Source organism: Salmo salar, chromosome ssa13 (assembly GCF_905237065.1).
Source record: "Salmo salar chromosome ssa13, Ssal_v3.1, whole genome shotgun sequence".
Classification (NCBI taxonomy): Eukaryota; Metazoa; Chordata; class Actinopteri; order Salmoniformes; family Salmonidae; genus Salmo; species Salmo salar.
In genome coordinates this window covers 15,882,159-15,908,409 of record NC_059454.1, presented here as the reverse complement: position 1 = coordinate 15,908,409, position 26,251 = coordinate 15,882,159, and the positions used below count along the sequence as shown (strand labels likewise).

At 45.7% G+C, this 26,251-nt stretch overlaps 2 protein-coding genes across 4 annotated transcripts in view; both read right to left on the bottom strand.

The window, feature by feature from the left end:
- LOC106566523 (ERC protein 2) overlaps positions 1-12,729 on the bottom strand; it is a 448,684-nt gene extending 435,955 nt beyond the window's left edge. For both annotated transcript variants that reach the window (XM_045692987.1, XM_045692988.1), the window contains exon 1: positions 12,364-12,729. The gene's annotated coding sequence lies outside the window, so the exon portion shown is untranslated. The remainder of the gene's footprint in view (positions 1-12,363) is intronic.
- Positions 12,730-14,094: 1,365 nt separating this feature from the next.
- Positions 14,095-21,216, bottom strand: tlr9 (toll-like receptor 9). 2 transcript variants are annotated; one of them, NM_001123653.1, is given in 4 exon segments: positions 15,215-15,463; positions 17,557-17,916; positions 18,134-20,794; positions 21,129-21,216. In NM_001123653.1, coding segments are annotated over 3 exon segments (3,225 nt in total). In that variant the 5' UTR covers positions 20,792-20,794; positions 21,129-21,216; the 3' UTR covers positions 15,215-15,256.
- Positions 21,217-26,251: the final 5,035 nt, after the last annotated feature.

The following is a 26,251-nucleotide window of genomic DNA, read 5'->3' as shown; positions in this document are numbered from 1 at the left end:
AGGAGAGAGAGATGGAGACAGGGTAAGTGAGGAGAGAGATGGAGACAGGGTTAGTGAGGAGAGAGAGAGATGGAGACAGGGTAAGTGAGGAGAGAAAGAGATGGAGACAGGGTAAGTGAGGAGAGAGAGATGGAGACAGGGTTAGAGGAGAGAGAGAGATGGAGACAGGGTAAGTGAGGAGAGAGAGATGGAGACAGGGTTAGTGAGAGAGAGAGATGGAGACAGGGTAAGTGAGGAGAGAGAGAGATGGAGACAGGGTAAGTGAGGAGAGAGAGAGATGGAGACAGGGTAAGTGAGGAGAGAGAGATGGAGACAGGCTAAGTGAGGAGAGAGAGATGGAGACAGGGTAAGTGAGGAGAGAGAGATGGAGACAGGGTAAGTGAGGAGAGAAAGAGATGGAGACAGGGTTGAGTGAGGAGAGAGAGAGATGGAGACAGGTTAAGTGAGGAGAGAAAGAGATGGAGACAGGGTTAGTGAGGAGAGAGAGACGGAGACAGGGTAAGCGAGGAGAGAGAGAGATGGAGACAGGGTAAGCGAGGAGAGAGAGAGATGGAGACAGGGTAAGTGAGGAGAGAGAGATGGAGACAGGGTAAGGAGGAGAGAGGAGATGGAGACAGGGTAAGTGAGGAGAGAGAGAGATGGAGACAGGGGTAAGTGAGGAGAGAGAGATGGAGACAGGGTAAGTGAGGAGAGAGAGAGATGGAGACAGGGTTAGTGAGGAGAGAGAGAGATGGAGACAGGGTAAGTGAGGAGAGAGAGATGGAGACAGGGTAAGTGAGGAGAGAGAGATGGAGACAGGGTTAGTGAGGAGAGAGAGAGATGGAGACAGGGTTAGTGAGGAGAGAGAGATGGAGACAGGGTTAGTGAGGAGAGAGAGAGATGGAGACAGGGTAAGTGAGGAGAGAGAGAGATGAAGACAGAGTAAGTGAGGAGAGAGAGAGAGATGGAGACAGGGTTAGTGAGGAGAGAGAGATGGAGACAGGGTAAGTGAGGAGAGAGAGAGATGGAGACAGGGTAAGTGAGGAGAGAGAGAGATGGAGACAGGGTAAGTGGGATGAGAGAGAGATGGAGACAGGGTAAGTGAGGAGAGAGAGATGGAGACAGGTAAGTGAGGAGAGAGAGAGATGGAGACAGGGTAAGTGAGGAGAGAGAGAGATGGAGACAGGGTTAGTGAGGAGAGAGAGAGATGGAGACAGGGTAAGTGAGGAGAGAAAGAGATGGAGACAGGGTTAGTGAGGAGAGAGAGAGATGGAGACAGGGTGAGTGAGAGAGAGAGATGGAGACAGGGTAAGTGAGGAGAGAGAGAGAGATGGAGACAGGGTTAGTGAGGAGAGAGAGATGGAGACAGGGTAAGTGAGGGAGAGAGAGATGGAGACAGGGTAAGTGAGGAGAGAGAGAGATGGAGACAGGGTAAGTGAGGAGAGAGAGATGGAGACAGGGCTAAGTGAGGAGAGAGAGATGGAGACAGGTAAGTGAGAGAGAGAGAGATGGAGACAGGGTAAGTGAGGAGAGAAAGAGATGGAGACAGGGTTAGTGAGGAGGAGAGAGAGATGGAGACAGGGTAAGTGAGGAGAGAAAGAGATGGAGACAGGGTTAGTGAGGAGAGAGAGAGATGGAGACAGTAAGCGAGGAGAGAGAGAGATGGAGACAGGGTAAGTGAGGAGAGAGAGAGATGGAGACAGGGTTAGTGAGGAGAGAGAGATGGAGACAGGGTAAGTGAGGAGAGAGAGAGATGGAGACAGGGTAAGTGAGGAGAGAGAGATGAAGACAGGGTAAGTGAGGGGAGAGCAAGATGGAGACAGGGTTAGTGAGGAGAGAGAGAGATGGAGACAGGGTAAGTGAGGAGAGAGAGAGATGGAGACAGGGTAAGTGAGGAGAGAGAGATGGAGACAGGGTTAGTGAGGAGAGAGAGATGGAGACAGGGTTAGTGAGGAGAGAGAGATGGAGACAGGGTTAGTGAGGAGAGAGAGAGATGGAGACAGGGTAAGTGAGGAGAGAGAGATGGAGACAGGGTTAGTGAGGAGAGAGAGAGATGGAGACAGGGTAAGTGAGGAGAGAGAGAGATGGAGACAGGGTAAGTGAGGAGAGAGAGAGATGGAGACAGGGTAGTGAGGAGAGAGAGAGATGGAGACAGGGTAAGTGGAGAGAGAGAGATGGAGACAGGGTAAGTGAGGAGAGAGATGGAGACAGGGTAAGTGAGGAGAGAGAGAGATGGAGACAGGGTAAGTGAGGAGAGAGAGATGGAGACAGGGTTAAGTGAGGAGAGAGAGATGGAGACAGGGTTAGTGAGGAGAGAGAGAGATGGAGACAGGGTAAGTGAGGAGAGAGAGAGATGGAGACAGGGTAAGTGAGGAGAGAGAGATGGAGACAGGGTAAGTGAGAGAGAGAGAGATGGAGACAGGGTAAGTGAGGAGAGAGAGAGATGGAGACAGGGTAAGTGAGGAGAGAGAGAGATGGAGACAGGGTAAGTGAGGAGAGAGAGAGATGGAGACAGGGTAAGTGGAGGAGAGAGAGATGGAGACAGTAAGCGAGAGAGAGAGAGATGGAGACAGGGTAAGTGAGGAGAGAGAGATGGAGACAGGGTAAGTGAGGAGAGAGAGATGGAGACAGGGTAAGTGAGGAGAGAGCGAGATGGAGACAGGGTAAGTGAGGAGAGAGAGATATGGAGACAGGGTTAGTGAGGAGAGAAAGAGATGGAGACAGGGTTAGTGAGGAGAGAGAGAGATGGAGACAGGGTAAGTGAGGAGAGAAAGAGATGGAGACAGGGTTAGTGAGGAGAGAGAGAGATGGAGACAGGGTAAGCGAGGAGAGAGAGAGATGGAGACAGGGTAAGTGAGGAGAGAGAGATGGAGACAGGGTTAGTGAGGAGAGAGAGATGGAGACAGGGTAAGTGAGGAGAGAGAGAGATGGAGACAGGGTAAGTGAGGAGAGAGAGATGGAGACAGGGTAAGTGAGGAGAGAGAGATGGAGACAGGCTAAGTGAGGAGAGAGAGATGGAGACAGGCTAAGTGAGGAGAGAGAGAGATGGAGACAGGGTAAGTGAGGAGAGAAAGAGATGGAGACAGGGTTAGTGAGGAGAGAGAGAGATGGAGACAGGGTAAGTGAGGAGAGAAAGAGATGGAGACAGGGTTAGTGAGGAGAGAGAGAGATGGAGACAGTAAGCGAGGAGAGAGAGAGATGGAGACAGGGTAAGTGAGGAGAGAGAGAGATGGAGACAGGGTTAGTGAGGAGAGAGAGATGGAGACAGGGTAAGTGAGGAGAGAGAGAGATGGAGACAGGGTAAGTGAGGAGAGAGAGATGGAGACAGGGGAGAGAGAAGATGGAGACAGGGTAAGTGAGAGAGAGAGATGGAGACAGGGTAAGTGAGGAGAGAGAGAGATGGAGACAGGGTAAGTGAGGAGAGAGAGATGGAGACAGGGTTAGTGAGGAGAGAGAGATGGAGACAGGGTAAGTGAGGAGAGAGAGATGGAGACAGGGTTAGTGAGGAGAGAGAGATGGAGACAGGGTAAGTGAGGAGAGAAAGATGGAGACAGGGTTAGTGAGGAGAGAGAGAGATGGAGACAGGGTTAGTGAGGAGAGAGAGAGATGGAGACAGGGTAAGTGAGGAGAGAGAGATGGAGACAGTAGTGAGGAGAGAGAGAGATGGAGACAGGGTAAGTGAGGAGAGAGATGGAGACAGGGAAAGGAGGAGAGCGAGATGGAGACAGGGTAAGTGAGGAGAGAGAGATGGAGACAGGGTAAGTGAGGAGAGAGAGAGATGGAGACAGGGTTAGTGAGGAGAGAGAGAGATGGAGACAGGGTAGTGAGGAGAGAGAGAGATGGAGACAGGGTAAGTGAGGAGAGAGAGAGATGGAGACAGGGTAAGGAGGAGAGAAAGAGATGGAGACAGGGTAAGTGAGGAGAGAGAGAGATGGAGACAGGGTTAGTGAGGAGAGAGAGAGATGGAGACAGGGTAAGTGAGGAGAGAGAGAGATGGAGACAGGGTTAGTGAGGAGAGAGAGAGATGGAGACAGGGTAAGTGAGGAGAGAGAGAGATGGAGACAGGGTAAGCGAGGAGAGAGAGAGATGGAGACAGGGTAAGTGAGGAGAGAGATGGAGACAGGGTAAGTGAGGAGAGAGAGATGGAGACAGGTAAGGAGGAGGGAGATGGAAAGGTAGGAGAGAGAGATGGAGACAGGGTAAGTGAGGAGAGAGAGAGATGGAGACAGGGTAAGTGAGGAGAGAGAGATGGAGACAGGGTAAGTGAGGAGAGAGAGAGATGGAGACAGGGTAAGTGAGGAGAGAGAGAGATGGAGACAGGGTAAGTGAGGAGAGAGAGATGGAGACAGGGTAAGTGAGGAGAGAGAGAGATGGAGACAGGGTAAGTGAGGAGAGAGAGAGATGGAGACAGGGTTAGTGAGGAGAGAGAGATGGAGACAGGATAAGTGAGGAGAGATAGAGATGGAGACAGGGTAAGGGAGGAGAGAGAGAGATGGAGACACGGTAAGTGAGGAGAGAGAGATGGAGACAGGGTAAGTGAGGAGAGAGAGAGATGGAGACAGGGTAAGTGAGGAGAGAGAGAGATGGAGACAGGGTTAGTGAGGAGAGAGAGATGGAGACAGGGTAAGTGAGGAGAGAAAGAGATGGAGACAGGGTTAGTGAGGAGAGAGAGATGGAGACAGGGTAAGTGAGGAGAGAGAGAGATGGAGACAGGGTTAGTGAGGAGAGAGAGAGATGGAGACAGGTAAGCGAGAGAGAGAGAGAGAGATGGAGACAGGGTAAGTGAGGAGAGAGAGATGGAGACAGGGTAAGTGAGGAGAGCAAGATGGAGACAGGGTAAGTGAGGAGAGAGAGAGATGGAGACAGGGGTAAGTGAGGAGAGAGAGAGATGGAGACAGGGTTAGTGAGGAGAGAGAGAGATGGAGACAGGGTAAGTGAGAGAGAGAGAGAGATGGAGACAGGGGTAAGTGAGGAGAGAGAGAGATGGAGACAGGGTAAGTGAGGAGAGAAAGAGATGGAGACAGGGTTAGTGAGGAGAGAGAGATGGAGACAGGGTTAGTGAGGAGAGAGAGAGATGGGGACAGGGTAAGTGAGGAGAGAGAGAGATGGAGACAGGGTAAGTGAGGAGAGAGAGAGATGGAGACAGGGTTAGTGAGGAGAGAGAGAGATGGAGACAGGGTAAGTGAGGAGAGAGAGAGATGGAGACAGGGTAAGTGAGGAGAGAAAGAGATGGAGACAGGGTAAGTGAGGAGAGAGCAAGATGGAGACAGGGTAAGTGAGAGAGAGAGAGATGGAGACAGGGTAAGTGAGGAGAGCGAGATGGAGACAGGGTAAGTGAGGAGAGAGCGAGATGGAGACAGGGTAAGTGAGGAGAGAGAGAGATGGAGACAGGGTTAGTGAGGAGAGAGAGAGATGGAGACAGGGTTAGTGAGGAGAGAGAGAGATGGAGACAGGGTAAGTGAGGAGAGAGAGAGATGGAGACAGGGTAAGTGAGGAGAGAAAGAGATGGAGACAGGGTTAGTGAGGAGAGAGAGAGATGGAGACAGGGTAAGTGAGGAGAGAGAGAGATGGAGACAGGGTAAGTGAGGAGAGAGAGAGATGGAGACAGGGTAAGTGAGGAGAGAGAGAGATGGAGACAGGGTTAGTGAGGAGAGAGAGAGATGGAGACAGGGTAAGTGAGGAGAGAGAGAGATGGAGACAGGGTAAGTGAGGAGAGAGAGATGGAGACAGGGTAAGTGAGGAGAGAGCAAGATGGAGACTGGGTTAGTGAGGAGAGAGAGTGATGGAGACAGGGTAAGTGAGGAGAGAGAGAGATGGAGACAGGGTAAGTGAGGAGAGAGAGATGGAGACAGGGTAAGTGAGAGAGAGAGAGATGGAGACAGGGTAAGTGAGGAGAGCGAGATGGAGACAGGGTTAGTGAGGAGAGAGAGAGATGGAGACAGGGTAAGTGAGGAGAGAGAGAGATGGAGACAGGGTTAGTGAGGAGAGAGAGAGATGGAGACAGGGTAAGTGAGGAGAGAGAGAGATGGAGACAGGGGTAAGTGAGGAGAGAGAGATGGAGACAGGGTAAAGTGAGGAGAGCTGAGATGGAGACAGGGTAAGTGAGGAGAGAGAGATGGAGACAGGGTAAGTGAGGAGAGAGCGAGATGGAGACAGGGTAAGTGAGGAGAGAGAGAGATGGAGACAGGGTAAGTGAGGAGAGAGAGAGATGGAGACAGGGTTAGTGAGGAGAGAGAGATGGAGACAGGGTAAGTGAGGAGAGAGAGAGATGGAGACAGGGTAAGTGAGGAGAGAGAGAGATGGAGACAGGGTGAGTGAGGAGAGAGAGATGGAGACAGGGTAAGGAGGAGAGAGAGAGATGGAGACAGGGTAAGTGAGGAGAGAGAGAGATGGAGACAGGGTTAGTGAGGAGAGAGAGATGGAGACAGGGTAAGTGAGGAGAGAGAGAGATGGAGACAGGGTAAGTGAGGAGAGAGAGAGATGGAGACAGGGTAAGTGAGGAGAGAGAGATGGAGACAGGGTAAGTGAGGAGAGAGAGAGATGGAGACAGGGTAAGTGAGGAGAGAGAGATGGAGACAGGGTAAGTGAGGAGAGAGAGAGATGTAGACAGGGTAAGTGAGGAGAGAGAGAGATGGAGACAGGGTTAGTGAGGAGAGAGAGATGGAGACAGGGTAAGTGAGGAGAGAGAGAGATGGAGACAGGGTTAGTGAGGAGAGAGAGAGATGGAGACAGGGTAAGTGAGGAGAGAGAGAGATGGAGACAGGGTTAGTGAGGAGAGAGAGAGATGGAGACAGGGTGAGTGAGAGAGAGAGAGATGGATACAGGGTAAGTGAGGAGAGAGAGATGGAGACAGGGTAAGTGAGGAGAGAGAGATGGAGACAGGGTAAGTGAGGAGAGAGAGAGATGGAGACAGGGTAAGTGAGGAGAGAGAGAGATGGAGACAGGGTTAGTGAGGAGAGAGAGAGATGGAGACAGGGTTAGTGAGGAGAGAGAGAGAGAGATGGAGACAGGGTAAGTGAGGGAGAGAGATGGAGACAGGGTAAGTGAGGAGAGAAAGAGATGGAGACAGGGTTAGTGAGGAGAGAGAGAGATGGAGACAGGGTTAGTGAGGAGAGAGAGAGATGGGGACAGGGTAAGTGAGGAGAGAGAGAGATGGAGACAGGGTTAGTGAGGAGAGAGAGAGATGGAGACAGGGTTAGTGAGGAGAGAGAGAGATGGAGACAGGGTAAGTGAGGAGAGAGAGAGATGGAGACAGGGTAAGTGAGGAGAGAGAGATGGAGACAGGGTAAGTGAGGAGAGAGATGGAGACAGGGTTAGTGAGGAGAGAGAGAGATGGAGACAGGGTAAGTGAGGAGAGAGAGAGATGGAGACAGGGTTAGTGAGGAGAGAGAGAGATGGAGACAGGGTAAGTGAGGAGAGAGAGAGATGGAGACAGGGTAAGTGAGGAGAGAGAGATGGAGACAGGGTAAGTGAGGAGAGCGAGATGGAGACAGGGTAAGTGAGGAGAGCGAGATGGAGACAGGGTAAGTGAGGAGAGAGCGAGATGGAGACAGGGTAAGTGAGGAGAGAGAGAGATGGAGACAGGGTAAGTGAGGAGAGAGAGAGATGGAGACAGGGTTAGTGAGGAGAGAGAGATGGAGACAGGGTAAGTGAGGAGAGAGAGAGATGGAGACAGGGTAAGTGAGGAGAGAGAGAGATGGAGACAGGGTAAGTGAGGAGAGAGAGATGGAGACAGGGTAAGTGAGGAGAGAGAGAGATGTAGACAGGGTAAGTGAGGAGAGAGAGAGATGGAGACAGGGTTAGTGAGGAGAGAGAGATGGAGACAGGGTAAGTGAGGAGAGAGAGAGATGGAGACAGGGTAAGTGAGGAGAGAGAGAGATGGAGACAGGGTAAGTGAGGAGAGAGAGATGGAGACAGGGTAAGTGAGGAGAGAGAGAGATGGAGACAGGGTAAGTGAGGAGAGAGAGATGGAGACAGGGTAAGTGAGGAGAGAGAGAGATGGAGACAGGGTAAGTGAGGAGAGAGAGAGATGGAGACAGGGTTAGTGAGGAGAGAGAGATGGAGACAGGGTAAGTGAGGAGAGAGAGAGATGGAGACAGGGTTAGTGAGGAGAGAGAGAGATGGAGACAGGGTAAGTGAGGAGAGAGAGAGATGGAGACAGGGTTAGTGAGGAGAGAGAGAGATGGAGACAGTAAGCGAGGAGAGAGAGAGAGATGGATACAGGGTAAGTGAGGAGAGAGAGATGGAGACAGGGTAAGTGAGGAGAGCGAGATGGAGACAGGGTAAGTGAGGAGAGAGCGAGATGGAGACAGGGTAAGTGAGGAGAGAGAGAGATGGAGACAGGGTTAGTGAGGAGAGAGAGAGATGGAGACAGGGTTAGTGAGGAGAGAGAGAGAGAGATGGAGACAGGGTAAGTGAGGAGAGAGAGAGATGGAGACAGGGTAAGTGAGGAGAGAAAGAGATGGAGACAGGGTTAGTGAGGAGAGAGAGAGATGGAGACAGGGTTAGTGAGGAGAGAGAGAGATGGGGACAGGGTAAGTGAGGAGAGAGAGAGATGGAGACAGGGTTAGTGAGGAGAGAGAGATGGAGACAGGGTTAGTGAGGAGAGAGAGAGATGGAGACAGGGTAAGTGAGGAGAGAGAGAGATGGAGACAGGGTAAGTGAGGAGAGAGAGATGGAGACAGGGTAAGTGAGGAGAGAGCAAGATGGAGACTGGGTTAGTGATGAGAGAGAGAGATGGAGACAGGGTAAGTGAGGAGAGCGAGATGGAGACAGGGTAAGTGAGGAGAGAGAGAGATGGAGACAGGGTAAGTGAGGAGAGAGAGAGATGGAGACAGGGTTAGTGAGGAGAGAGAGAGATGGAGACAGGGTTAGTGAGGAGAGAGAGAGAGAGATGGAGACAGGGTAAGTGAGGAGAGAGAGAGATGGAGACAGGGTAAGTGAGGAGAGAAAGAGATGGAGACAGGGTTAGTGAGGAGAGAGAGAGATGGAGACAGGGTTAGTGAGGAGAGAGAGAGATGGGGACAGGGTAAGTGAGGAGAGAGAGAGATGGAGACAGGGTAAGTGAGGAGAGAGAGAGATGGAGACAGGGTTAGTGAGGAGAGAGAGAGATGGAGACAGGGTAAGTGAGGAGAGAGAGAGATGGAGACAGGGTAAGTGAGGAGAGAGAGATGGAGACAGGGTAAGTGAGGAGAGAGAGATGGAGACTGGGTTAGTGATGAGAGAGAGAGATGGAGACAGGGTAAGTGAGGAGAGAGAGAGATGGAGACAGGGTAAGTGAGGAGAGAGAGATGGAGACAGGGTAAGTGAGGAGAGAGAGATGGAGACAGGGTAAGTGAGGAGAGCGAGATGGAGACAGGGTTAGTGAGGAGAGAGAGAGATGGAGACAGGGTAAGTGAGGAGAGAGAGAGATGGAGACAGGGTTAGTGAGGAGAGAGAGAGATGGAGACAGGGTTAGTGAGGAGAGAGAGAGAGAGATGGAGACAGGGTAAGTGAGGAGAGAGAGAGATGGAGACAGGGTAAGTGAGGAGAGAAAGAGATGGAGACAGGGTTAGTGAGGAGAGAGAGAGATGGAGACAGGGTTAGTGAGGAGAGAGAGAGATGGAGACAGGGTAAGTGAGGAGAGAGAGAGATGGAGACAGGGTAAGTGAGGAGAGAGAGAGATGGAGACAGGGTAAGTGAGGAGAGAGAGAGATGGAGACAGGGTAAGTGAGGAGAGAGCGAGATGAAGACAGGGTTAGTGAGGAGAGAGAGAGATGGAGACTGGGTTAGTGATGAGAGAGAGAGAGATGGAGACAGGGTTAGTGAGGAGAGAGAGAGATGGAGACAGGGTAAGTGAGGAGAGAGAGATGGAGACAGGGTAAGTGAGGAGAGAGAGAGATGGAGACAGGGTTAGTGAGGAGAGAGAGAGATGGAGACAGGGTTAGTTAGGAGAGAGAGAGATGGAGACAGGGTAAGTGAGGAGAGAGAGAGATGGAGACAGGGTTAGTGAGGAGAGAGAGAGATGGAGACAGGGTAAGTGAGGAGAGAGAGAGATGGAGACAGGGTAAGTGAGGAGAGAAAGAGATGGAGACAGGGTTAGTGAGGAGAGAGAGAGATGGAGACAGGGTTAGTGAGGAGAGAGAGAGATGGAGACAGGGTAAGTGAGGAGAGAGCAAGATGGAGACAGGGTTAGTGAGGAGAGAGAGAGATGGAGACAGGGTTAGTGAGGAGAGAGAGAGATGGAGACAGGGTAAGTGAGGAGAGAGAGAGATGAAGACAGAGTAAGTGAGGAGAGCGAGAGATGGAGACAGGGTTAGTGAGGAGAGAGAGAGATGGAGACAGGGTAAGTGAGGAGAGAGAGAGATGGAGACAGGGTTAGTGAGGAGAGAGAGAGATGGAGACAGGGTTAGTGAGGAGAGAGAGAGATGGAGACAGGGTTAGTGAGGAGAGAGAGAGATGGAGACAGGGTAAGTGAGGAGAGAGAGAGATGGAGACAGGGTTAGTGAGGAGAGAGAGAGATAGAGACAGGGTAAGTGAGGAGAGAAATGGATTAGACAGGGTAAGCAAGGAGAGATAAAATGTATACGATTTCTTGCCTTGTGGGTGGAGTGAAAGTTAGTTTTTAATTGTGTTGATAAATGTCCCTTTCTCTATTATTCCAAGAAAATATTTGGCATTGAGAGAGAAAAAAAACAGCTGCTAACATAAAAAGTAGGCTACCAGTGGTGGAAAAAGTACCCAATTGTAATACTTGAGTAAATATTAAGATACTCGAGTATAGTTTTACAAAGTAAAAGTCTAAAAGTATTTGGTTTAAAATATACTTATGTATTAAAAGTAAAAATCATTTCATATTCCTTATATTAAGCAAACCAGACAGCATCATTTTCTTGTTGTTTTTATTTTACGGATAGCCAGGGGCACACTCCAAAATGCAGACATTTACAAACAAAGCATGTTGTGTTTAGTGAGTCCACCAGATCAGAGGCAGTAGGGATGACCAGGGATGTTCTGTTAAGGGCGTGAATTTGACTATTTTTCTGTCCTGCTAAGCATTCAAAATGTAACGAGTACTTTTGGGTGTCAAGGAAAGTGTATGGAGTAAAAAGTACAATATTTTCTTAAGGAATTTAGTGAAGTAAAAGTAGTCAAAAATATAAATAGTTAAGTACAGATACCCCCATAAAAAACGAATTAAATATTACTTTAAAGTATTTTACTTAAGTACCAACATCCCCCAGGTCCTACTGTCCGTTTTTAAGAAACAGAACACTGTGCGTTTCAGCACGGTTGAAAGTGCCCTCACAGCTCAGCTGCTTCCGCTTTGACACAGATCTAAGGTCGGTTTTGCGTTTTTCCTCTGAAAAGGAAAGCGGATACTATGCAAATCCATGCCAGAAATCCCTCCTCTTATCTAACAAGATCGGGCGTTGAGGTAATCTACGGCTAGACCATTGGTTTAGATATGTGTCAATCTCACGAGTTGTCAATCCGCTTTCCATCAATGGATGAGAGACAATAAACGCTATCTGACAGCAATCGACCCTACATAATATATTATAATCATAAACCAGTATCATAGAACTCAATATTAAACATTTAGTTTATAGTGTTTTCCTTGACTCCATCCAATGACACGCAAAACAAGAGTGAATCAATTGTCTTTGAAAAAAATCTAACATTCAAAGGTTAGCTTTGTGCTAAAGTATCGTAAATAAACCTGTTGGAAGCTAATGTGATCCGCAACATCAAAAAGGCCATCATATTGAAGAAAAACTGAAATCCCCTTCCCGATACTGGGCGCTTGTGTCAATTCTACCCAGAGCGGAGGAAGTTTAGCACCATGACATGTCAGTCAAATTTCAATCATTTTGGGTTGATGGACTGGACGATGTTGAAATCACTTCCTATATCGATCCAAAAGAAAATCACAATATTCCCAAAGTTCTTCAGCTACACATAGCTTTGTTACACCCCACAGAATAAGTCATTCTCCGTCTCTGAGTTGACCACAGCAGTAGCGCGGGGGAAACTGCTCCAGTTTATATTGCAACACGTTTGGCATGATGCTGGGTGATGCTTGATGAGAGATGTAACGGCTCTCAATCCAACAACCTGTCTAATATCCCTTCAGAAGTGGAAACACTTGGGCCTAATGAGACAGTCGCGGTCATAGATGTATTCCACCCAGCCCGTGTCAGACCCCGCAGGGTAGAAACTATGTGCGACCACGGGTAGGGGGATTAAGCGACTTCTCCTATCCGTGGCTGTATATATCTCTACATTACATAAGAATTAAGCCTCTCAGTCACAAAAACAACGCATTTTGAATCATCTATTTTTTTTAAAGATGCCCTAAAATCAAGACGGTGTTCGTAGAAGTAGGCTCGGTGGCTCTCTTACCCGTCAACACACCGGTCCTTCTCCATCACCGGAAAGCCCAGCTCGTGTCCAAGTCCATTGCGCGAGCTCCACAGTCCCAGCATTCTGTCGACCTCTCCTGCTGTCCGCCACAAGCACGCGCAAACTCTCTCCCACGGCGGCGGGGACAATTAAAGGGACAGCGATGATTGGAGATGGAGGTAACGCAGTGAGCGTAGTCTATGGGACGAGCACAATGAAAGCTAGTCGACTGGTGTGGCAGGAAATACAGCCACATTTGGTCATTGAGTTTAATTTATATGGTAGAAAGTAGAAGGATATTATTGTTCATCCTTACAAGAGATTTAGATAAACCAACAGACAAAAATCAACCCCAGACTACAAGAAGGTTCCACAATGTTTCCCTCTGACAGAGAAGAGAATGTTGATTGACTGACAGTGTCTGTGGTAGATACTGTTGAACTGAGAGAAGGGGCCCACTAGTGGAGTTGAGAGGGATGGTGAGGTTGCCATAGTGATACCTACTATCAACAGAAATAATACCAATCAACATCACTGTCACATAATAGTTCACAACATTTGGACAATATTGAACTGTTTGTATACCAATGTCCCAGAGGAGGCTGGTGGGAGGAATTGTAGGAGGACGGACTCATTTGTAATGGCTGGAATGAAATAAATGAAATGGTATCAAACACATCAAACATATGTAAACCACATATCTGAGTCTGTTCCATTTATTCCATTCCAGCCATTAACATGAGCCAGTCCTCCTATAGCTCGTCCCACTAACCTCCTCTGAAATGTCCATGGTATACGTTTCTCTGCCCACTACTACCTTATATTGGCAGTTGATTTGATACCCCCTTATATTTAATAATAATAATAATTATAATATTGTACACACACAGGGTATACCACAGGCATGCTTTCATAAACTTTACAACACAAATCACACAAGAGACAAGACTGAAATCAGACTGAAGATAGATCACTAGACAGTGTGTGTGTGTGTGTGTCTCCATCTATCCGCCTGTCTGTCTTGGGGTGGTTAAGCCAGACCTCCTGAACACAAATGATCATTCCCCTATATCTAGTTTACCAGTGTAGTGGACAGTGGCGGCTGGTGGGAGAAGCTATAGGACGACAGGCTCATTGTAATGGCTGGAATGGAAATCATGTGGTTTCCATGTTTGATACCGTTCCATTCATTTCAATCCAGCCATTACAATGAGCCTGTCGTCCTATAGCTCCTCCCACCAGCCTCAGTCAGACTATCCCACCGTGACATCAGCATAGGGCATCATCAGCACAAACTAGAATTTATATTTTTTTGTAGTAAACTACTAACCTGATGACTCACACTAAATTCTTCCGCTGCTCTGTCATTTCCTACATACTTTCGTCTGCCACGATTGGATAACTAACTGGATTTATATAGAGCTTTCTGCCAACTGTGGTACTCAAAGCACTTCACATAGTAAGGGGTAAACTCACCTCATCCCCCACCCAGGTGTCTGGCACCCACCTGGGTGATGCACAGACAACTCGCCACACATCAGCTATTAGGTGGAGAGTGATATATGCCAATTAGGAATGATTAAGTGGCAACGACCGAATGGGACCAGGTTGGGAATTTAGCCATGACACCGGGGTTAACACCCCTACTCTTACAAAAAGTGCCATGGGATGCAGCTGTGCTGCCATTTAGGAGTTTCCTATTCTAACTTCCTTCAGAAACAGAGAGTCTTGTGGCAAAAAAAGAACACTTTATTCACCTGTTGACAACATTAGAAAAGAACCACCAATCTCAGTTCTCGTTTATATGGAAGTGAAGAACAGAGTGATGAGGAGGAATTTACATTTAGTGGAAGTTGTAGTGTGGGCTGGATGACACCATTGCTCTCGATATGGTGGTAAACTTCTACATGGAATGAGTTTTAATACACAATAATGACATTGTTCCCTCTCTGTAATATGTGTGTGGCCTTTGTTGAAATCGGTTAATTAAATACTGATCAAAATTAACACGTAACTAAATGCATGTATTTATTTCTGAAAATGTTCTTCAAACTGCAACAAGTTAAACCAACCCAAAATAAGCAACTATCTTTGAAGGATCAAACTTATTCTGTAAACGCATTGTAGACAAACATTTTTTTAAACAATTCACATATTCACCTTGATTTTATAATACCATCTGATAGCCACAAAGAAAAAAATAGAGTTCAATCCAGAAAATGTTGTGAGTGAATTCCCCTCCTCTTGACAGTGTAAAGCACATGAGATTTGCTATACTGTAAAACCACTCCATTATTAGTAGAGCTGGATCATTCCAAGAATAAAGTGCCATTTTTCTAAAGCTAGAAATGTTTTAACAAGTTATCTATTTATGGGTGACAGGGTTGATGTGTTATGATGGACACAAAATTAAGAACTATTAGATGTTCAATGCTTCTTGTTAAAACATTTTTTTTGTAAAGTAATAGTTTCACCATATTAAAACGAGAGTTCAGTTCACATAACAGGATTGACCTTAAAACAAGAGGGACAAATGTAAATGAATCTCCAATCACATTAAATAAACGATAATCTTCCGAAATGACTACCACAGCAACACATTACTTAGGGCTTTACAATGATGGTGAAAACGTGGGCACATTTTGGGGTGAAGTGAGTGAAAATATTCATAGAAGACCGACAAACATAACGTGGGACATGGCAAAATGGGGATTTTCAGAGAAAACAACAACTTTATTTGAATGAAAACACAATACTATTGGAATTTCTAACATGGTTTAGTGTAGTTATAGATGTACTGTATGTTATCCAACTGTTAAATTGAGTATTCTATCAACATTTACAGACAATGTCACAAGGACATAAAAGGCACTCTATTTGTGGATCGACCCACCTATATGAAGCTCTCGCTGACGTTGCTGTCATACGAGCGGATGTTGTCGGAGGCCAGTGCTGTCTTCATGTTGTTCCAGAACAGTGGCTGGGCCTGAGGGTTTCTGGGCCAGGACAGAACAGACTTCCTGCAGAGCCTCTTCCTCAGCTGCAGGTACTTCAGCTTGGGAAACACCTCGTCCAGCAGAACCAACACCGCCACGTCCACCTGCAGATAAGATAACAGATAAGACAGTACAGAGTGAGTGAGTGGTAAGGATGTTGCCTGTTGTTTTTTTTTGCTTCATTATGAGTATATTACTTGAAGGTAGCCTACGTACAGTTGAAGTCAGAAGTTTACATACCTTAGCTAAATACATTTAAACTCAGTTTTTCACAATTCCTGACAATTAATCCTAGTAAAAATTCCCTGTCTTAGGTCAGTTAGGATCACCACTTTATTTTAAGAACGTGAATGTCAGAATAATAGTAGAGAGAATGATTTATTTCAGCTTTTATTTATTTCGTCACGGTCCCAGTGGGTCAGAAGTTTACATACACTCAATTAGTATTTGGTAGCATTGCCTTTAAATTGTTTAACTTGGGTCAAACGTTTCGGGTAGCCTTCCACAATAAGTTGGGTGAATTTTGGCCCATTCCTCTTGACAGAGCTGGTGTAACTGAGTCAGGTTTGTAGGCCTCCATGCTCGCACACGCTTTTTCAATTCTGCCCACACATTTTCTTTGTTGTCCTTCAGCCATTTTGCCACAACTTTGGAAGTATGCGTGGGGTCATTGTCCATTTGGAAGACCCATTTGCGACCCATGTCTTGATGCCATCTATTTTGTAAAGTGCACCAGTCCCTAGTTTTGTTTCATCAGACCAGAGGACATTTCTCCAAAAAGTACGATCTTTGTCGTCATGTGCAGCTGCAAATCGTAGTCTGGCTTTTTATGGCGGTTTTGGAGTAGTGGCTTCTTCCTTGCTGAGCGGCCTTTCAGGTTATGTCGATATGGGACTCGTTTTACTGTGGATATAGATACTTTTGTACCTGTTTCCTCCAGCTCCTACACAAGGTCCTTTCCTGTTGTTCTGGGATTGACTTGCACTTTTCGCACCAAAGTATGTTCATCTCTAGGAGACAGAACGTGTCTGCTTCCTGAGTGGTATGACGGCTGCGTGGTCCCATGGTGTTTTAACTTGCGTACTATTGTTTGTACAGATGAACGTGGTATCTTCAGGCATTTGTAAATTGCTCCCAAGGATGAACCAGACTTGTGGAGGTCTACAATTTTTTTTCTGAGGTCTTGGCTGATTTCTTTTGATTTTCCCATGATGTCAAGCAAAGAGGCACTGAGTTTGAAGGTAGGCCTTGAAATACATCCACAGGTACACCTCCAATTGACTCAAATGATGTCAATTAGCCTATCAAAAGATTCTAAAGCCATGACATCAATTTCTGGAATTTTCCAAGCTGTTTAAAGGCACAGTCAACTTAGTGTATGTAAACTTCTGCTCCACTGGAATTGTGATACAATGAATTATAAGTGAAATAATCTGTCTGTAAACAATTGTTGGAAAATTACTTGTGTCATGCACAAAGTAGATGTCTTAACCGACTTGCCAAAACTATAGTTCGTTAACAAGAAATTTGTGGAGTGGTTGAAAAACGGGTTTTAATGATACCAACCTAAGTGTATGTAAACTTCTGACTTCAACTGTACATGATCAAATACAAATCTTAGAATAAACTATTATAGACTACCAGAATCCACTGGATTCCCCAATTACATTGAATGAACTACAGGACAAAATATAAACCCTCCAACCCAAAAAGGCCTGTGGTGTTGATGGTATCCTAAATTAAATGATCAAATATACAGACAACAAATTCCAATTGGCTATACTAAAACTCTTTAACATCATCCTTAGCTCTGGCAAGAAATTTGTGGAGTGGTTGAAAAATTTGTTTTAATGAACCCAACCTAAGTGTATGTAAACTTCCGACTTCAACTGTTTTTTAATAATAGTTTTTATTTCACCATTATTTAACCAGGTAGGCCAGTTGAGAACATGTTCTCATTTGCGACCTAGCCAAGATAAAGCAAAGCAGTGCTACACAAACAGCAGCACAGAGTTACACATGGAATAAACAAACTTACAGTCAATAACACAATTGAAAAAAATCAATGTACAGTGTGTGCAAATGAGGTAAGATTAGGGAGGTAAGGCAATAAATAGGGCGTAGTGGCGAAATAATTACAGTTTAGCAAGTAAACACTGGAGCTGCCAATGACACACAAATGCATTGCAAGTCTGACCTTTTCATCCAGCAGCCTTTGCTGCACCATGTAGAAGGCCTGGCGAGTCACCCCATCTACTCTGCTAACCCGTGCTCCCCCGCCGCTTGCCCCACTCGTCAGCACAAACACGGTCTTCATGCTGCTGTAGACAGCACTGTGAAGATTCTCGATGCAGGACAGACCTGGAACCCAATCTCTCTCCTCCAGGCAGAGACAGAACCTCCTCCGCCCCACGTTCTCCAGGTGGATGAGCAGCTCATTGTAGACCCAGTCTCTCACTGCGTGGTTGCCCGTGTCGAAGACCACAAAGGCATCATACTGACTCTGGAAGTTTCCCCCAGGCAGTTGTGAGTAGCCCTTGTGTCCTGCCCACAGCACCTGTTTGTTACAAAATAAATAGTGTAATGTAGATGTTCAACATGTGGACACAAACAACATTGATTTACAGCTGGGCCATTCAATTATGGTCTTCTAATCAGGGACTGATTGTGCACTTGGAAATCATATTAGTGAACTATCTGGTAAATCAATGACATTACTTGATCAATTAACTACTAGGAAGGGAATACAACACAACATTGATTTGTAGAAGTACCTGGAAGCAGTACCAGACATCCCAGCCATAGAGGTGCCTGAGTAGGGGCAAGGCAGTGAACACCAGAGTCAGGAAGGTCATAGAGAGGAAGGTCAGGCTGCCATAAATTTCCTGGCAGGAGCGGGGGTCCATAGACAACACACTAGCCCCTTGCTGTGACTCGGGGAAACCACAGTGTACGGCAGTGGTAAGAAGGAGGATCTCCACCTGGCTGGCACGCAGGAAGTCCGCAAACCAGGAAGTGTCACAGGAGCAGTCAAAGGGGTTGGCATGCAGAGTGAGCAACTGGAGGGCACTGCCGTACCTCAGTGGAGCAGGGAGGGACTGCCGATCCAACAGCTTGAGTTTGTTGTGGTTGAGGTAGAGAAAACGCAATGCCAATGCTTGGCTGAAAAAGTCTTCGGGGAGAAAGCTGATCTGGTTGTGACTAAGGTCCAGAAGGGTCAACTTTGCCTGAAAATGTATGACTTTGTCGGGAAGTTCAGACAGATAGTTAAGACTAAGGTTAAGGTGGCATAGTCGGCCGAGCGCTGTGATGTTCTCCCAGGGGAAATAGTTCAGTTTGTTGTCACTGACCCGGAGCACCTGGAGGCTGACAGGCAGGTTACAGAAGGCTGCTGGTGAAAGAGACCTCAGCTGGTTCCTGGAGATATCTAGGTAGATAAGGTTGGTCAGGTTCTGGAAGAAGGTGATGTAGTCATTGCTTCTAGTGTCCCACATGATGTCCAGGTTGTTCCCGGAGAAATACAGGTACCTGAGGGAGTCGCTGTACAATGTATGATCTATCCTCATCCCAATGCTGTTGTCAGACAGACTTAACACCTCCAGATTGGGGAGGTTCTTGATGAACTCAAAGCGATGGCCCATGCCTCTCATTAGGAAGTGAAACTCATTGTTGCTGAGGTCCAAAGCCTTCAGAGTGGCGTTGAGCTCCTTGAAGGCATCTCCATAGTACAGATCTATCCTGTTGTGGGCCATGCTGAGGTACGCCAGGTTGTCCAGGTGGAGAAACTGTTTGCCGTTTAAGCTCTGGCTCATGTAGTTGTAAGAGAGGTCCAAACAGACTGCCTTCTCCATACCTAGGAACAAACTGCCATTGAGGGCGAGGATGTTGTTTTGGGAAAGGTCAAAAGACATGGCACCATTGCAGAGATTATTTTTGAAGGAAAATATAGTTGGGTTTTGAGTGCACTCATCCTCCAGTATTGCCAACGTGTTTGGCCCTGGCTCGGCTGCAGTGACTACTGGACCTGGATGATGCCAGGGCTCATCTGGGACAGCCTTCCTGTCACTGAGCAACATGGGTGGGTTCTGAAGTTCCACTGTGTCATACCGGTTCTGGTTCTGAAAGCTCTTAAAGGACTTACACATGTTGGACTGAGTAGAGAAGGATGGGAAAAATTCCAGCATGTTCTGGGAAAGGTCCACCCTCACCAGGGCTGGTAGCTGGGCCAGGGCACTCAGATTACAGGACCTGATGAAGTTCATCCGCAGCTCCAGTACCTCCAGCCAACGGAACTTTGCCAGAACCGCCACAGTTTCCTCTGAGACCATATGGAAGAAGTTCCCACTGAGGAGAAGTGTTTTCAGGCCAGACATCTGGGTCAGGTTGGGAGACAGCACCAGCTCCTTGAATGTTTTCATCGGCTCATAGTTGTAGATGAGGCTGATCCAAGTGAGCCTCTTCAGCTCTATGAAGAAGGTACCAGTGCGTATGGCAATGGCCAGTAGGTTGTCCGATAGGTCCAATCTCTCTAGGTGTACAAGGGGACTGAAGAGGCCCTCTGGGATGTTGCGGAGGGAGTTTCCCCTCAGGCTGAGGAATTTGAGAGAGTTGTTCTGGGCGTAAAACGCTCGTGGGTTGATGTCAAGGGGGGTGTTGTTGAAGCAGGGGAAGCAGGGCTGAGCAGCATGGTCACAGCGCTGGCAGTTCCAGCCCAGGTTGAGTTGACAGAGCTGGGTCAGATTGGCAAACGCCCACTCATTCAACACAGAAATTTTATTCTCATTCAGATCCAGTCTCTTCAGAGAGGGAGGCATTCCCGGAGGGATGGATGTTACGTTGTTAAAACCCAGGGTAAGGTATTGCAGCTGGGTAAGCTCCCTGAAGACTGCCTCGTCAATGTGGAAGGACTGGTTGCAGGGGTTACCATAGTAGCAGTTCATGGTGAGTAGCAGCTGCTTGAGATTTGGTGTGCCGAGGGGCTGGGTTATGTTGTAAAGGTGGTTAGACTCCAGATTAAGGACTTCCAGGCTGTCAGGTAGTCTGGGGAGGGGGGAGGTGAGGCTGTTTCCTTCCAGTAGGAGGGTGCTGAGGTTCTTAAGACACATGAAGGCATCCTTGTGGATCTCAACATGGCACGAGGGAGACCCCAGGGCCCTCATATGACTAGGGAGACAGTTCCGTGTCATGCTCAGTTTCTGGAGGTTTGGAACACCAGAGAATGCATCCTTCCCTACCTGCTGAATCCCGGTATAGCTCAGGTCAAGTGAAAGGACAGAGGCTGAGCAGATCACTGGGATGCGGGTGAGCGCCCTCCGAGAGCAGTTCACCACACTGGAGTCTGCGTTGCTGTCGCAAGGGAAGAACTTGGGATTTGTAGTTCTAACAGCTGGTGTTAGTAGACATAAGCAGAGGAGAACTCCATATCCCTGCATGACCTGGACCGAGATAAATAAAACATTCATACCACAAAATAGATCTTATTTAATTGCACAGAAGTACATACAATGAAAGTTGATCCCAGCAAGTCCCAGCTATGGGCAATGTTAAAACCAGGTCCAAGCCTTATCAAAATGGGTTTCAGATGCTAACTGTGGGTAAGCAAATGACAACACAACTGCAAATACAGTACAATCATGAGACAACCAGTATAAAACAGTAAATGCTGGTATATTAATAATAGTATTCAAATTGAGTATTCACCTCAATGTAAAGTTTTCATGGCCTTACACAGATATTAACTGGCATATTAGAACTGAGAATTGCACTTACCGTGGGAGGTTTTGGGCCTCAGTAACCCACTGGAGGTCAATTATAATGAAACGTGATGTTGTTTCGAATGGAATAGACCGATGCTTTATTCCAAAACAAGTTTCTGCTAACCTTTCCTCCAAATAAAGCATCCCGTATCGAGAGAGAAAAGCCTTGAATGACAGACCAGATGTAAAAAGACAGTTAAGTACCAGGACTTATGTAACACAATTCAGAAATGAAGAAGTGAAACCTTCCCAGACAGATGTCTATCAACTGACAGGGCTTTTTACAAAATGAAAACCTGAAATGGCATGTCACCTCCCCTGTCTATCCTATGACCAGATATCAAATACTTAAACATGGCATTAAAAATAATGAATAAAGATTCTGTGACATACAGCAGATAGATGCAGTGAAAGGTGTTGTTTTACAGGTTTAAAACTTGACCACCCTTGATATATAACATTGCAACATTACAACTAAATATGTTTTATGCCTTTTGAAAAAAATGAAAGATCCATACGGTACGCTGCAAATCCTTTTGTTCAGCTGAAGCAAGCCTACACATTTTCTTCCGGAAATGTACCTTTTCTAGTTTAGTCATATTTATCTTAGCTACCTTAGAAGTGTTTACTTTGCAGGGTGAGTAGGAGTGGTGGAAAAAGTACTAAATTGTCATACATGAGTAAAAGTAAAGATACCTTAATAGAAAACGACTCAAGTAAAAGTCAACCAGTAAAATACTACTTGAGTAAAAGTTAAAAGTAAATGTAATTGTTAAAATATACTTTTGAATCAAAAGTATAAGTATAAATAATTTAAAATTCCTTATATTAAAAATAACACACCATTTTCTTAAAAAAAAAAAAAAAGAATTACAGATAGCCTTGGGCACACTCCAACACTCAGAAATCAATTACAAATTAAACATTTGTGTGTAGTGAGTTTGTCAGATCAGAGGCAAATCGGGATGACCAGGGACGTTCTCTTCATAACTGAATGAATTGGACCATTTTCCTGTCCTGCTAAGCATTCAAAGTGTAAAGAGTAGTTTTCGGTGTGAGGGAAAATGTATGGAATAAAAAGTACATAATATTATTTAGGAATGTATTGAAGTAAAAGTATCAAATGTCAACAGTAAAGTACAGATACCCAGAAAAACTACTTTAGTACTTCACACCACTGCTGACTAGCATCTTTTGAGTTTGCAATGTCCCATACATTGGATGCCCAAATCAACTGGAAGTACTGTATCTACAAACAAATTTAAACATAATCTAAAATAAATATTTCTTCCTAAAATTACTGTTTGCGATTCACAAATTATTTTGATTCACCTGATTCGATTAATCACGATTGAACTGAATCTCAAATAATAAATGGCGAAGTGAATCGTTAATTTTGTCAAAAATAATTGTTTAAATGAATAATCTGATTCATTAAAAAATGAAATCAACTGTGTATGGCCTTATTCGCGAGTGTTGGTGGAAGGTTTTTGGGACATGACGAAAACATTAATACATGCTAATAACAGCTTAACAGTTAACTACAGTGTACAATACATGTTTTGAATTGGTTACCTAAATACAGTGGTGTAAAGTACTTAAGTAAAAATACTTTAAAGTTCTACTTAAGGAGTATCTATACTTTGCTATTTATATTTTGACAACTTTTACTTCACTACATTCCTAAAGACAATGTACTTTTTACGCCATACATTTTCCCTGATATCCAAAAGTACCAGTTACATTTTCAATGCTTAGCAGGACAGAAAATAGTCAAATTCACACACTTATCAAGAGAACATCCCTAGTCATCCCCACTGCCTCTGATCTGGTGGATTCACTGAAAACAAATGCTTAGTTTGTAAATGAAGTCTGAGTGTTGGAGTGTGCCCCTGGCTATCCGTAAATAAAAAATAAAAGCCATTTGTGCTGTCTGGTTTGCTTAATATAAGGAATTTGAAATGATTCATGCTTTTAGTTTTACTTTTGATACTTAAGTGTGTTTCAGCAATTACATTTACTTTTGATAGTTAAGTATATTTAAAACTAAACATTTTTTTTTTACTTAAGTAGTATTCAGACCCCTTAACTTTTTACATTTTAGTCATTTTAGCAGACACTCTTATCCAGAGCGACTTACAGTAGTGAATGCATACATTTCAAAAAAAAATTCCCCCCGTACTGGTCCCCCGTGGGAATCGAACCCACAACCCTGCCGTTGCAAACACCATCATGCTCTACCAACTGAGCCACACGGGACCATTTTTCCACATTTTGTTACACTAGCCTTATTCTAAAATTGATATTAAAAAAAATCCCCTTATCAATCAACACACAATACCCCATAATGACAAAGCGAAAACAAGTTTAGGAAAAAAAAATATATATACTTTATTTACATAAGTTTTCAGACCCTTTGCTATGAGACTCGAAATTGAGCTCAGGTGCATCCTGTTTCCATTGATAATTCTTGAGATGTTTCTACAACTTGGTTGGAGTCCTTTTGTGGTAAATTCAATTAATTGGACATGATTTGGAAAGGCACAGACACCTGTCTATATAAGGTCCCACAGGGGACAGTGCATGTCAGAGCAAAAACCAAGCCATGAGGTCGAAGGAATTGTTTGTAGAGCTCCAAGACAGGATTGTGTCGAAGCACAGATCTGGGGAAGGGTACCAAAAAATGCCTGCAGCATTGAAGGTCCCCAAGAACACAGTGGCCGCCATCATTCTTAAATGGAAGAAGTTTGGAACCACCAAGACTCTGCACCCTGCCAAACTGAGGGAGGTGACCAAGAACCCGATGGTCACTCTGACAGAGCTCCAGAGTTCCTCTGTGGAGATGGGAGAACCTTTCAGAAGGACAACCATTTCTGCAACACTCCACCAATCAATATGGTAGAGTGGCCAGACGGAAGCCACTCCTCAGTAAAAGGCCCATGACAGCCCGCTTGGAGTTTGCCAAAAGACACCTAAAGTCTCTCAGACCATGAGAAACAAGATTATCTGGTCTGATGAAACCAAGATTGAACTCTTTGGCCTGAATGCCAAGCGTCACATCTGGAGGAAACCTGGCACCATCCCTACGGTGAAGCATGGTGGTGGCAGCATCATGCTGTGGGGATGTATTTCAGCGGAAGGGACTGGGAGACTGGTCAGGATCATGGGGAAAGATGAACGGAGAAATGTACAGAGAGATCCTTGATGAAAACCTGCTCCAGAGCTCTCAGGACCTCAGACTGGGACAAAGGTTCACCTTCCAACAGGACAACAAGCCTAAGCACACAGCCAAGAGAACGCAAGAGTGGCTTTGGGACAAGTCTCTGAATGCCCTTCAGTGGTCTAGCCAGAGCCCGGACTTCAAGCTGATCAAACATCTCTGGAGAGACCAGAAAATAGCTGTGCAGCGACGCTCCCCATCCAACGTGACAGAGCTTGAGAGGATCTGCAGAGAAGAATGGGAGAAACTCCCCAAATACAGGTGTGCCAAGCTTGTAACGTCATACCCAAGAAGACTTAAGGCTGTAATCGCTGCCAAAGGCACGTCAAAAAAGTATTGAGTAAAGGGTCTGAATATTTATGTAAATGTGATATCAGTTATTGTAATACCTTTGCTAAAATAGATTAAAACCTTTTTTTGCTTTGTCATTATGGGGTATTGTGTGTAAGTTGAGGGGGAAAAAAACTATTTCATAAATTTTAGAATGAGGCTGTAAATGCACTCTACCTTCTGCTGCAATGTCCAACTGTCTTTCTCTCCTTGAGCAACAAACAGCCCACTCATCTCACACATATGCAGGTGATGCACACAAACAGACGTGTTTTCCGATCCTGGCTGATATGTGGATTTTTATTTTATTGATAAAATAGTGAACTGTGCCTATACATTCCATTAACAGAAAGGTTATTAACTTCCATGACTTTTCAGATTTGATAATTTCCCCAAAACTTTTCCCGGCCCAGAAAACTTTTTAAAATTCTGTGACTTCATGAACTCTGCCTTGGAGCAAATTAAGGTTAAGGACCTTGCTCAAAGGGCACAGACAGATTTTTCACTTTGTCGGCTCAGGTACCTTTCAGTTAAAGGCCCAACGCTCTAACCGCTAGGTTACCAACCACCCTATGTTCAACACCTCATCTTTCCATGTTCTCCCAGTATCATAGTGCAAAATGATGGAAGGCAAAGTGGCAATGAGGGACAAACTCAACATATACAGTTGAAGTCGGAAGTTTACATACACTTAGGTTGGAGTCATTAAAACTCGTTTTTCAACCACTCCACAAATTTCTTGTTAACAGACTATAGTTTTGGCAAGTCGGTTTTTCCAACAATTGTTTACAAACAGATTATTTCACTGCATCACAATTCCAGTGGATCAGAATTTCACATACACTAAGTTGACTTCCTTTAAACAGCTTAGAAAATTCCAGAAAATGATGTCATGGCTTTAGAAGCTTCTGATTTGAGTCAATTGGAGGTGTACCTGTGGATGTATTTCAAGGCCTACCTTCAAACTCAGTGCCTCTTGGCTTGACATCATGGAAATCAAAAGAAATCAGCCAAGACCTAAAGAAAAAAAAATGTAGACCTCCACAAGTCTGGTTCATCCTTGGGAGCAATTTCCAAACGCCTGAAGGGACCCCGTTCATCTGTACAAACAATAGTACGCAAGTTGAAACACCATGGGACCACGCAGCCGTCATACCGCTCAGGAAGGAGACGCATTCTGTCTCCTAGAGATGAACGCACTTTGGTGCGAAAAGTGCAAATCAATCAACCAGAACAGCAAAGGACCTTGTGAAGATGCTGGAGGAAACAGGTACAAAAGTATCTATATCCACAGTAAAAATTAGTCCTATATTCACATAACCTGAAAGCCCGCTCAGCAAGGAAGAAGCCACTGCTCCAAAACCGCCATAAAAAAGCCAGACTACGGTTTGCATCTGCACATGGGGACAAAGATCGTACTTTTTGGAGAAATGTCCTCTGGTCTGATGAAACCAAAATAGAACTGTTTGGCCATAATGACCATCGTTATGTTTGGAGGGAAAAGGGGAAGGCTTGCAAGCCGAAGTCCCAACTGTGAAGCACAGGGGTGGCAGCATCATGTTGTGGGGGTGCTTTTCTGCAAGAGG